The following is an 11,884-nucleotide window of genomic DNA, read 5'->3' as shown; positions in this document are numbered from 1 at the left end:
TCTGTCTTTCTTTTCTTTTTTTAAAAAAGCAGCCACATTATTCTTCTGCTCCCAGTTTGCGCCTGTTTGGAGCCTGATCGCTGGCTGGTAACTGGAAAAGAATGTTCTGTTGCGCATTCCTGAACTGCATCCCCACCCACCTCCTCCGCCCACCCTCCCCCAATAATCTATATTTGGCAATTCATTTACTAGCCTGCTTTGGGGACCACACAGTTGGATCACACACAGAGAGAAACAAGCGGTATTTTTCTGTCCCCTAGAGCCAGTGCGGTTTTTGTTTTTGTTTTGTTTTTTCGCTTGTTTGTTTGTTTTCTTTTTCCTGGAGGAGCGAGCGAGGAGAGCCGGGTGGCGGGACGCACAACCAAGAGCGGCCAGCGGAGGCTTCGCACCTCAAGTCTCGCAGCCCTTGATTCTCCCGCGCCACAATTAACTTCTTCCCATTCAGCCGCTCTCTGCCAATCTCCACCAGCCCCAGTCGGGAGGGAGGGGGGCAGCGGCGGATGGTGCTGAACCATCCCTCCCTCACGTTGTTTGGGGAGGCGACGCCTAATCCCTCCAAGGAAAGGTCTCTGGCACACTTTGCCCCGGCGCTCGTAAGGCTCCGAGCCCCGCGGAACCCGGCCGATCTTCCTTCCTTCCTTCCGAGGAGCCCTACGGAGGAGGGCGCCGGGCGGCTCCTACCCAAGGCCCTCCGGAGCCAGGGACACTTTCTTGCCGGGAAGCTGCGCGCAGGGCGGTGCGCGCACGCCTCCCCCAGCCGCGCTCCTCCGGGAGCAGCTTTCAAGTCCCAGGGAAACTCTGCTCAGAAGGGAGAGGGGGGCGAGGGAGGCGCCCTCTTTCTCGGTTTCTGCCCTCGCTCAGCTATACAGTACTCACGAGGTTTATCTCCAATAAACTTCATAGCTGCTCAAGACAGCAACATAGAACATATTTGAGTGCAGCCATGTAAATATCGCATGGGCGATCAGTTCCGTCCGGGAGCCTGCTTACTGGGACGGAAATCTCAAACGGGGCTTACTTTCAAGTAAACGCGCAGTGGTTAGCAGCCCCAATTGCGGTGCTCCGCGTGTGAAAGTTGACGGCTCAACAAATTGCACTGCTGCTTCTGGCCTGTTTTTGTGTGCAAATGCACTACTGAGGCACAGTGCCATTTTCTTTTAATTGTGTGTGTGTTTAGCCTGTGATTTCTTTCCTCTGGGTCATTTCTCTCTACGCCCCTCTCTCCTATTTTCGCATTGTCTGTACTGGACCATTCCCTTCTTTCTTTCTTCCTTCCTCTCTCGTCTACCCCGCTCCTGGCTCTCGCTCCCTCTCCCTCTCCAAAAAGGATCATTGTTAGTTTCTCCGCTTTCCCCCCCTCCTCCTGTTTATTTATGCACACGTCATTGGGGAGCCCCCGCCCCCTCCTGCATCTCATTAAGTGCCTAGTGTGTTTCTTTTTCCCTGTCAATAATCCTGGATCCCAGACTTCTCCGTTCCTCCGGATTTCGATCCCCCTTTTTCTATCTGTCAATCAGCGCCGCCTTTGAACTGAAAAGCTCTCAGTCTAACTTCAACTCACTCAAATCCGAGCGGCACAGGCTCCCTATATCTGCGGCTTCTACCCCCCCTTTTTTACAGCTGACTTGTTGTTTGGTTTGTTTGCTGCAATTTTTTTATAGTTCCCCCCTCCCCCGTCTCTCCCTCCCTCCCTCCTTATATAATTTTTTTTATTATTAATTTTGTGTGTGTCTACCCGCGTGTGTCTGTGCGCGCGCTTTACACGCTGATCTGATCTTCGGAAGAAAAGAGAGAGAGAGAAAATCCAGAAGAAGGAAAAGAAGAAACCCAAAGTCACTGGTGCAAAAGGAAAGGAGAAGGGACACTGCCCTCCCCTCCTCCTCCTCCTCCCTCTTTTCCCCTCCCCAGGAGGAAAGGAAAGGAAAAGGAAAAAACTTTCACCTTGGACTTTTTTTAAAAACAAAAAATTGCAAACTTCCCCCTTTTCTTTCTTTCTTTTTTTAATCCTTCCCCCTTTTTCCTTCCCCCCCCCCCTTTCCCCTTCTTCTCTCCCTCCCTCCCCTCTGTCCTTGCAAAATTGCTGCTGGTGGGGTAAGTCAGGAGGAAAATGCCGCAACTAAATGGCGGTGGAGGGGACGATTTGGGGGCGAACGATGAATTGATCTCTTTTAAAGACGAAGGGGAGCAAGAAGACAAGATCTCGGAGAACTCGTCGGCAGAGAGGGATTTAGCCGATGTCAAATCGTCGCTAGTCAATGAAACAGAAACGAATCAAAACAGCTCTTCAGACTCGGAGGTAAGGAGACCCCCCCCCCGGCCTCGCCGCCGCCGCTCTTTCCAGCACACCTGCCTTACTCCACCTTGGGGGTTCCCGGGGAGACGGGATGCAAGAAGTTTGGGGTGGGGGTGGGTGGGGAGAGAAGCGAAAAATGCCATGGAGGGGGTGGGGGGACTGAGCTTTCGCCCTAAGTTGCAACTCTGTTTCTTATAGTATGGTCGGCGACTGCCCTGTTGCTTCTCTGGTGGGTTCAGTTATCTCTGTATTTTCCGTATCAAGTTTTGCACAAACTTCTAACTTGTTCTCTCCCCCCTTCTCTCTCCTCCTTGCTTCTCCCCCCCTTCACCAACCTGCCTCATTCATCTACTCTCCCGGTGCATTTTTCTTTTGGGCTATTTTTCACCCCCTTTTGATCCAAGGCGGAGAGGCGGCCCCCGCCTAGGTCCGAAAGTTTCAGAGATAAATCCAGAGAAAGTTTAGAGGAAGGTAAGTTGTGCTTGATGGCTCCATCCCACCCACCCCCCTTCCCGTTTCGAGGGTGGTGGTGGAGGGGGGAAAGAAAGCGAGCGGATCTGGAGCACCCCCAAAACCGTGCTCTCCGTGGGCGCAAACAAATGCTCTTCCAAGTTTCGAGAAGCACTTTTTCTAACCGTGATTTCTCCCCCGCTTTCTGTTTTTTCTCCCTGTGCCTCGTTCCCCCGCCATGTTAGCTGCGAAAAGGCAAGATGGAGGGTTGTTTAAGGGCCCACCATATCCTGGGTATCCCTTTATAATGATCCCCGACCTGACCGGCCCCTACCTCCCCAATGGATCCCTGTCGCCCACGGCAAGAACGGTAAGTCGAACGTGTGTATGTGTATAGATATATATGTGTGTGTAAATACGAGCTCTGTTTTCCGCGAATTCGTGTCCCACACCCGCCAAGGTCCCCCTGCTGCCTGTTCCGCCCGCCCCCTCCGCTCCCGGCCGCCGCGGCGCTGCCTGAAACTTTCCAAAACTTTTGCGCCTTCCGCTGACTGCGCGCCGAGGGGGCGGGGGGTGGGCAGAGAAAAGGGCTGTTTACACTTCGCCATGTTGATTCCTTTACTTTCAGTTTAGGGGCTTCGGGGCTTTTGGCCCTGGGACTTGGCAATGCGAAGGGCACCCGGAATCCCAGCTCCCGCTTTTTAATCCCCCCCCCGCGCGCCCAGCAACCGAGCCTCCTCCGCTCTCCTTTCCACAAAACTCTTTTTGCGATTTCCATCGCGCTCTGTTTTCCTTCTCCCCTCCCGAGTGGCGACTGGGTTTCCTTTCTCTCCCCTCCCCCTTTCCTTGCCTCCCCCTTTTAACCCTTTGCTCGCTTGCTGAAACCTTCCCGAGTTACTAATTTACTGGCAGCGTTGCCATCGAGTGATTAATTGGTGTAAAAACCTTATCCGGGTTTTGTTTTCTTTCAAACTTTAGGACTCTGTGTGTTTAAAAGATTTTAAGGGTGGCAGTTAACTATAGACGGCTCTCTCCCCCTCCCCAGTTTCCCCCTCCTGCTATTCTATGTTTCTAAGAATTTTTTGGCATCTTTTTTTGGAAGGGATGAGAAATTTTCATTTTCATTCCTTGCCACAGTGGCTTTCCTTAAAGTCACCAGCTTTCATTTAAATAGATCACATGTAGGAGTTCCATTAAGAAGATAGTGGATGTGCCCCCCCCCATGTTTATTGTGTTGGAAAGAAAATATCGAAACTGTATCAGGACATAGTCTAGAAAAGGAAAATGCAATCCTGGAAACAGACACTGCCTTCCCATTAACAAACAAAAGTTAAAAGCATTATACGTATAAAGAAACAAGCCTTCACTTGAAAGGAATATATACTGTACAGTATATGTATTCCAAAACAACTGGGCTCCTCTGGAAGGGTATGTGTACTTCAAGTCCTCCGGGTGTGGCAGGAGGATCCGAAGGCGTGGCAGCTTGAGTGGAGGGAATAAGTTTCTTGTAGCCCCCAGACTGGTTTTGTTAAAACTTTTGGGAGGTGTGAAGTGTTGGTCACTTCCCTCCTCACACATCCTCATGGATTTATGTCATCTCTGCTTCCTCTGCCCAACCATAATACAGTACAATCTTTATTAACATTGTTTAAAATACAACTTTTTTTATTAAAAAAAAGCCAGTTCCCCTAGGGAATTTAGGATTTGTATTCACTATCTGTTATCTCATTTTCTATTGCATCTTTTAACTGAAGTGATTCTTTCCCAACCTATCCACTTAATTCTTTCTCCTCCAAACTACTGTTTGAATGCTCACCTCTTTTCTATTAACTTGGTGATTTGAGGCAGCTATTTGAAATATAAGTTCCAGTGTTAGGTAGCTGCTGATCCATGGTAGTGTGTTTCTAGACTATGGGATGTTCTCAATTTGTCCAGTCTACAATTGTTTTTAAAATGTCAGATCAGGCTTGTTTTTACTTAAAGTCCAAATTCAGATTACAAATTACAGGGGGAAAGATGACAAAATAGTGTTTACTTGTGTATTTTTAAATGTTTTCAAGGATGAGGTTAACCCAGTCAAGATATTTTATAATTTACTTTTATTTTGGGGCTATGGTCATAGCAAGGAGACATTTTGGGAACCACAGTTTTAGCATAATGGAAAAGAAAGGTGACTGGATTTTGTAATTGGAGAGGTGATGGGACAGGTAAAGCATTTTAGATGCTGGTAGGGATAGAGTGTTTGTTTTGTGGTTATTTTAATTATGTACTATGAAAGCATAACCTTTTAAAATTATTCCTCGGAGTGGTTTCTGTTCAAAATAGAAATAATTTTGCAAATTTAAATTAGTGGGGCTGATGAGCAATAAAAAAAATTCCCCTGGAAAAAAGAGGGAATTTTATATTTATTTACATCTTTATCTAGTAGCACTTAGGATTTAATACTGATGTAGTCCATTGCCTTTTGAAATGAGTGGGAACTATTTGTATAGAGGTTTTGAATAGATGTTTGATCAGGGCCCCAGAGTAGTTATTAGTTAATGGAGAAAATTCTTCTTGGCCATATTTAAACATTCTCTCTCTAATAACAACACACTGTTACAATGAATTCATTTCATTGTATAAAAATGTATTATTTTATTGATATAACAGGTGACCTTGTTCCTTAGCATCATATGGATTCAAAAGACATTTTCCGTATTCAGTAGGCAATTTGCACATAAGCGAACAGCATATTTTGGGCCCTTTCTTCTACTCCCAATGATTTGTAGAGTTTGCATTTGTGAAAGCAAGATAAATTATGGTTTAAAGAGAACCCATTATTTGTTTATGCCACAAACCAGAATGATTAAATATTACAAAGGATTTATTCAGTTTATACTATTCAAGGTGTTTTCCTATAATTTGGCTGTTCTTTTTAAATCAAAGGTGTAAGTAAATAAATAATATTGAGTCTTACACATAGGTAGAGGTATCACACAGGATTATGAGCTCATGAACTGTATTTTTCACTGAAGATTAAGCAAGTTGTTTTGCAATATTGTTTCCTCCTTTTTGGTTTTTGTTCTTTTATTTTTATTTAGAGGAATATTTGTTCTCCTATGCAACCTTCAGTTCCTGGAAATACATGAGCTGATTCTAGGGAACACTGATTTCTGATTTTCTGCTTTAAGAAATGTAAAGAATTATGAAGTATCATTAAATCTGCTTATGATGAATAATACATTACTTTAGGAATAATGCTTTAATTGCCAAAGAGTCCATAAAGCTTGTTAGCAATAATTTTATTTTAAAATGACAAAAGATCATTCTACATAATGCTTCTTTTGCTTTTGCTAAAGTAATGTGTCTGACTCTTAAGAGGACCAATATGCAGTAAGGAGAGCTCTGTTAGAAATGAAATAATGAATTAAAGAATACACTTGTGTAGGCAATGTGGTGTGATTGCAATAGGGGTAATTTCAGAATTTAACAGAAGAACAATTAAGTAGTTAGATGTAATTCTGGTTATGAAAATTCTGTTAATTTGCTTTTTGTGGGGGAGATTTGTTTCACGGTGCTCATCTTTCATTTGAACCTGAATCTAAAATGGTTAGTGTAGGAAAATATGGAAGTGATATGGCTAGTGATCTGGTAAATGCCCATTAATGGAAATATTTTAAAATGGTGCATTGGAAAATGCATTTTCTCCCTTTTATTTCCTGAAGTACATAATCTTCTGCACAAGAATGTAGATCCTGGTGCACAAAGAGTTAATGGTATCTCCACCCCCCCCTTGTTCCCCTGTCTTGAATTGTTTTGACAACACTTTTCAAAAGTGTGACATTCGGAGCCCCTGCAATACAATGTAATATTACTGTAATTACACAGGTCATTACATTTTAAATAGAGAACAATGAAATGCTTATCATGCTGAAAAACAAAGAACAGGTGTTCCTGCCCTTCTTTGGTATTTATGCTAATTTGTTTTTTCATCTTCCTTAGAAATATTTATTGCTCTGGCACTGTTAAGATTTCTGCTTCCAATGTGATGATTTGATTCCTTACTAATCTTTAAGGTTGAGGGCTTAGTTGATTTTTGCAATAAGGGTTATGGTGTTAAACTAGTTGGATGTTCACAATGTACATACAGTTTTCATATGTCAGCGTGTTTGCGCTTCATGGCAGAGATAAGCTATTCATTGAATTGTACCATTCACCTTCTTGATGGCTTTAAAACAACAATGAAGTTTTTTTCCCCTGTAACTGTGTAGAAACAAGCTATTCTCAGCCGATGATCTTCTGACACCAATCAAATGAAGCACGGAGTCTGAAAACCTCTCAGTTCTTAGCACAGTTAGAACGCTGTTTCTGCTTCACAAGTGGCTTGCGAAATATATAATAGCAACTAGCATTAGCTTTGTTAACTACTACTTCTTTTAAAAAAAGACATTTAAACTTCTACAGCATGATTTTAAGGTTGCAGGACAGAGAGAGAATCAGTTAATTTTAAGAGCCAGATAGATCCTCCTTTGCAAGGGGGAATGCAAGCTTGTGAGCCCAGAGAAGTAAAAGTTTGACGCTTCTGATTTATGGCAAAATTTGCAGCATCTTTTTGTGTGAGGGTCCCAAATATTGCATTTTGTTGTAAGGCATTGCTAAGGCATTTTAAATAAGTATACTAAGATTTGTCTCTTGATTTAAAAGTTCGAGTTTTCATGGATTCATAAGAAAATGCCACCCCTCCCCTTTAAAAAAAAGCAGAATAGAGAAAGGACAGCTGTAGGTTTCTTTTTCTGCCTTTCTTTTTTTGCACGCATGCATGTATGTGTTTCCACACTGCACCATGACTAAAACTGTAAGGCCCCCCATTTCCAGCTGTCTGGTAGTTATGTGGAAGTTGGATTATTGGCTGTTAAGCATGAGACAACCTGGATTTAGCAAATGCTTTCCTGAACAGGGGAGTTAGGTGACTGTTTGGGGGTGGGGTGGGGTTGAGGGGAGAAAACATTTGTGAGGCACTTTGTGGTTGCTCTTGAAACATGCATACTGCCACAATAAAATGAAGAAGGGATGCACTCTTTGGGTCAAAGTGCATCTAGTTTGCAACAAAAGAGCACTTGCAGATAAGAGGGCATGGATGTGTGTTTTTGTCAGTGCATTCAGGGATGTAGGTGGAATTAGAATGTTCTCCTTCCCACACCTTACCTGTTGTGGGAACTTTTTGTTTCTTGCTTGCTACAGAGTTTTAACTGGTGCAGCTGCAGCTGCTGGATTGTTTGCATAGTAAGAGAGTTTGTACTCACCCAAGCCTCTCTCTCTCTCTCTCTCTCTGTGTGTGTGTGCATTCTCTTTGTACTGAGCTATGGCAAATATGCAGGCAGAGCCTTGCCCGCTGACTCGTAATTGGGCATGTTTGTGAAGGAAATGGTTAATTTTACAACCAAAGGCAAACTTGCACCTCAACAGGTCTGCTGAAAGAAATGTGCCACAGTCATTTGCTGGCAGGCAGCGAAGGGTCATAAATCTACAGGGTTTATTTACAGCCTATAACACTTATGAATGTTAAGATATTTGACGCCACGCTGGCCTTATAATATCCAAGGTCCACAGACACTGGCAGTGGGTCAGGTTTCTTTCACTAATTATAAGCAATGAGAGATGGGGAAATTGGGGAAACAAACCCATGAAAAGCTTAGATTGTTTTGGGGGGGCTGGCTGGTGGGAGTTTGGCGCTTGTTCTCTTAACTGCAGGGCTGGCCTTTTCATATGATTCAGACTTAACGCTTGAAATACTGAGGGGGCAATGTGTAGTAGTGGCTTAAGCAAACCTTTAGCACAGCCTGTGTTTTTTATCAACGTGCTCACAGTCCTTGTGTAGGATATCTAGACAGGAACCCTGCAAAAATATTTCCCAGAATACTTTCAAAGAAACCTGATATAACCCTGAATATATTTGTTGTAGCTGAGAGGGGGGGGGAGAGAAATTGCCATGCCTGAATTAATAAACAAGTTACATTAGGCTATATTTAACAGATGTATGTTTATGATTGATCTCTGTCTCTCTTTCTTGAAATAAAGCAAGAAAGTGGCACTTCAATAAGAATATCTAGATAGCAGACAGATAATACATTTTTCATTTCAAAGTCTGGTTTTAAATTACGTGCCCACCTCCCCACCCGTTATTTTAGAGAACTGAATAAAATCTGGGTTTCTAGAGGGGGCAGATCAGGAGAGAAAACGTTAGGAAAAAAATGTGTATCTGGGAAAGAATGTGGTAAAATCCAGAGGCCAGGAGCAAATAAGGAAGAATGCTAGTGTGTAGGAGTGCTTGGGAAAAAAATATTGTTGAGATCAGCTGCTAAAGGGGAAGCTGGGCATCTAGGGAATGATTGGCTCATGTGTCAGGAAAGTCTTTGGGGGCAAGGGGAAGCATCACTTGAGGGGGGCCCTCTCTAGTTCTCCCTAGATTAAACAAGTGCATTGTTTAAATGCTTTTAAATGCAAGCGTGCTCTTCTCTTAATCTATATGCTGAGGCTTCTGTTTTTTTTTTTTAAAAAAGCCAAACCCTGCCAAAGGATAAATCAGGTTTTTTTTAAATAAGTTCTAGGAATATATTCCCCCACCTCAGCAGTCTCATTAGGTGCATTATCACATTCAACTTAGAGATACTAATTTGGGAAAGGGAGTATGGGAAGAATACATATATTGGTTTCCTCCCATATGTTTTTACCCCCTTCCATTTAAAATACTGAGTCATTTCCCCCCGCAAAATATAAAATTGTATTTTTTAAAAAAATAAAACCAACAACTTTCCACTAGTAAATTTTCAAGAAGCCTAGGACATAATGTTTTATGAATTTTCCTAACAGGTAGAGTTCTGTAACTTATTAGCCCCTAGGGATAAATCTGAATCCCTTAACACCACATTACAGAGGTGATGTGGTAGGACCTTTTAGCAGGTTATCAACAGTGGTGTTTGTCTGTTTCCCAAGAGAATTCATTCATTTGCAACTCCCTGTTTAAATCCAGGTTGGCACTTGGTCTGTTCTTTTGTGTGTTTTTGTTTACGTACTCCAAAACCCTGATCCTCATTATTCTTGAAGCGGTACACAGTCAAGCAGGCAGCCATGAATGAGTTAAGTTGCTAGCTAAACTTTGACTTGGGGAAGAGAAATTTGGGGGCCTGGTTGGCATTAACAGGGTACAGCACATTTTACAGAGCTTAATTAGTACGAACTGTAATTGTTTGTGGTCTGCCAGGAGGAGTAATGTGCAGGAAAAGTGGAGTCGTTCTTTTGCAGTCTTCAGTTTTGAAACGATAAATCACTTGCATATTTGTGCAATGATTCAAATGGAGCTGAGACCTCTCCATCTCAACATGTGGTAAATTGTAAAGTCAATGAATTGCAGATGTAGGCTACAGTCTCTCTCTCTCTCTCTCTCTCTCTCTCTCTCTCTCTCTCTCTCTCTCTCTCTCTCTCTCTCTCTCTCTGTGTGTGTGTGTGTGTGTGTGTAAAATGCAGAATGAATGGGAAAGAATGACAGTATAAATATTTACTGAGAAGATAACTGAGCTTTAACTTGCTAGGCCAATTATGAAGTACTAGCCAGTCCGTTTTGTTTTTAGTCATTTGTTTTAGCTTTAAATAAATCAAGGTTAGGAGCACTATTAGCCTTGATGAACATTGCTGATCCTTGAGAAACAATGGCTTTCTTGCATAGGACCATGTAGTAGAAATTGGTTCACTACTATCACTTGCAGCTAAGTAAAATAACAAGGGAAGGGGCACCTAAAATGCTTCTGCAACAAAACCTTTAGCGAGAGATGTAGACAAGTTTGTGTCTCTCTTAGAGAATATACTACCAGTTTGTAAGAGATCTGTTTCTACATTCCTTGCACACCCAGAAGTCTCATCAACTTCACTGAGACTTCCTGCTTGAATAAGGAAGGCATAAAGACCATGTCTTTCATTTTTAGCATGTTTGAAATGCTCAATGACCCCATTGTTTGCATCTCAGTTATCCAGAGCTACTTGTTAGCTTGATTTAGGCCCCATTTACACAGCCAAATAGCGTCAGTGTTTCTCCCTCCACCCTATGTGTTGGTTAGTTAGAAAGGTATATCCAGATAATTTAAATCAGGACAACTTTTCTGGACACACAGTAGCAATACCTTCACTGGTAGCAGACTGGTCATAACCACAGATACTGTTGTTCGTTGCCTTTCTCTGTGGTAATTGAGTTTTGCTTTTCCTCTTATACCTGATGGTATTTGTTTATCTATGGAAATGTAAACATTCTTCTGTGAAGTAAACAAGTTACAAGCACAATGAGTAATTACCCTTGGGCTTAGCTGCATGTACCCTCCAATGATGACTTAACTATTTCCAGATGTCACATTTGCTTGTCTTCAGCCTAGGGACTGTGATTTAATCTCCTCCCTTTTCTCTTTTGGATTTCCCATATCCCACATGGTTTGCTATAACCATAGCTTGACATGACTTTTTAAAAAAAATAAAAATAAAAAATTGTACAAGTGGTTTGAGCGCCAAGTCTGATTTATAGATCAGTGGACTCTACTGGTTAAATGGTGCAAAACTCTAATGGGAACTAACTGATTTTACCTTTGGATTCGTATTCATTTGAAAGTGAATGTGCACATTCCCATGCTGCCCAGCTAGCATTTGTCTTCCTTCTTGCATCCCATTGGTATTTGTAAACCTGATGTCACTGGTACTAGCAAAATCTCATGTGTTTGATTTATGGATTGGTGCCAAAGCAGTGAGCCCAGTGCCTAAGCACTTTCACCCCTCCTTCCACTCCTGTCCTGTTTTAGGTACATAAACTGCCTTTTTGTTGAGTCAGACAATTGTTCCATCTGGATCAATAGTGTCTGCACTCACTGGCAGTGATTTGGGAAAGGATTCTCCCCCAGCCCTATCTGGAGTTTCTGGGGATAGAACCAGGGATCTTCTGCATGCAATGTAGATGTTCTACCACTGACCTATGGCTAAACCCTCTATAATCCTCATGTGTATGTGTGAAGAGGGTTCTAAGCATAGATAGGGAAGCAGGGCCCCACCTTGGCTGCTACATGTTGAATAGGGCCATATGAAAATGCAGCACCCTTCTACATAAAGCTCTATGCTTGTAGTCTA

The 11,884-nt window shown here is 42.8% G+C and overlaps 1 protein-coding gene across 25 annotated transcripts in view; it reads left to right on the top strand.

Moving 5' to 3' along the window:
* The first annotated feature begins 1,426 nt into the window (after positions 1-1,426).
* Positions 1,427-11,884, top strand: part of TCF7L2 (transcription factor 7 like 2) — a 204,539-nt gene continuing 194,081 nt past the window's right edge. For all 25 annotated transcript variants that reach the window (XM_088670583.1, XM_060274743.2, XM_060274744.2 and 22 more), the window contains exons 1-3: positions 1,427-2,296; positions 2,698-2,764; positions 2,989-3,113. In XM_088670583.1, coding sequence (XP_088526709.1) covers positions 2,108-2,296; positions 2,698-2,764; positions 2,989-3,113 — 381 coding nt within the window. In that variant the 5' untranslated portion in view covers positions 1,427-2,107. The remainder of the gene's footprint in view (positions 2,297-2,697; positions 2,765-2,988; positions 3,114-11,884) is intronic.

This window comes from Zootoca vivipara, chromosome 5 (assembly GCF_965207765.1).
Source record: "Zootoca vivipara chromosome 5, rZooViv2.hap1.1, whole genome shotgun sequence".
NCBI classification, from domain to species: Eukaryota; Metazoa; Chordata; class Lepidosauria; order Squamata; family Lacertidae; genus Zootoca; species Zootoca vivipara.
The sequence above is the reverse complement of the archived record's forward strand: the minus strand, read 5'-3'. Positions and strand labels throughout refer to the sequence as shown.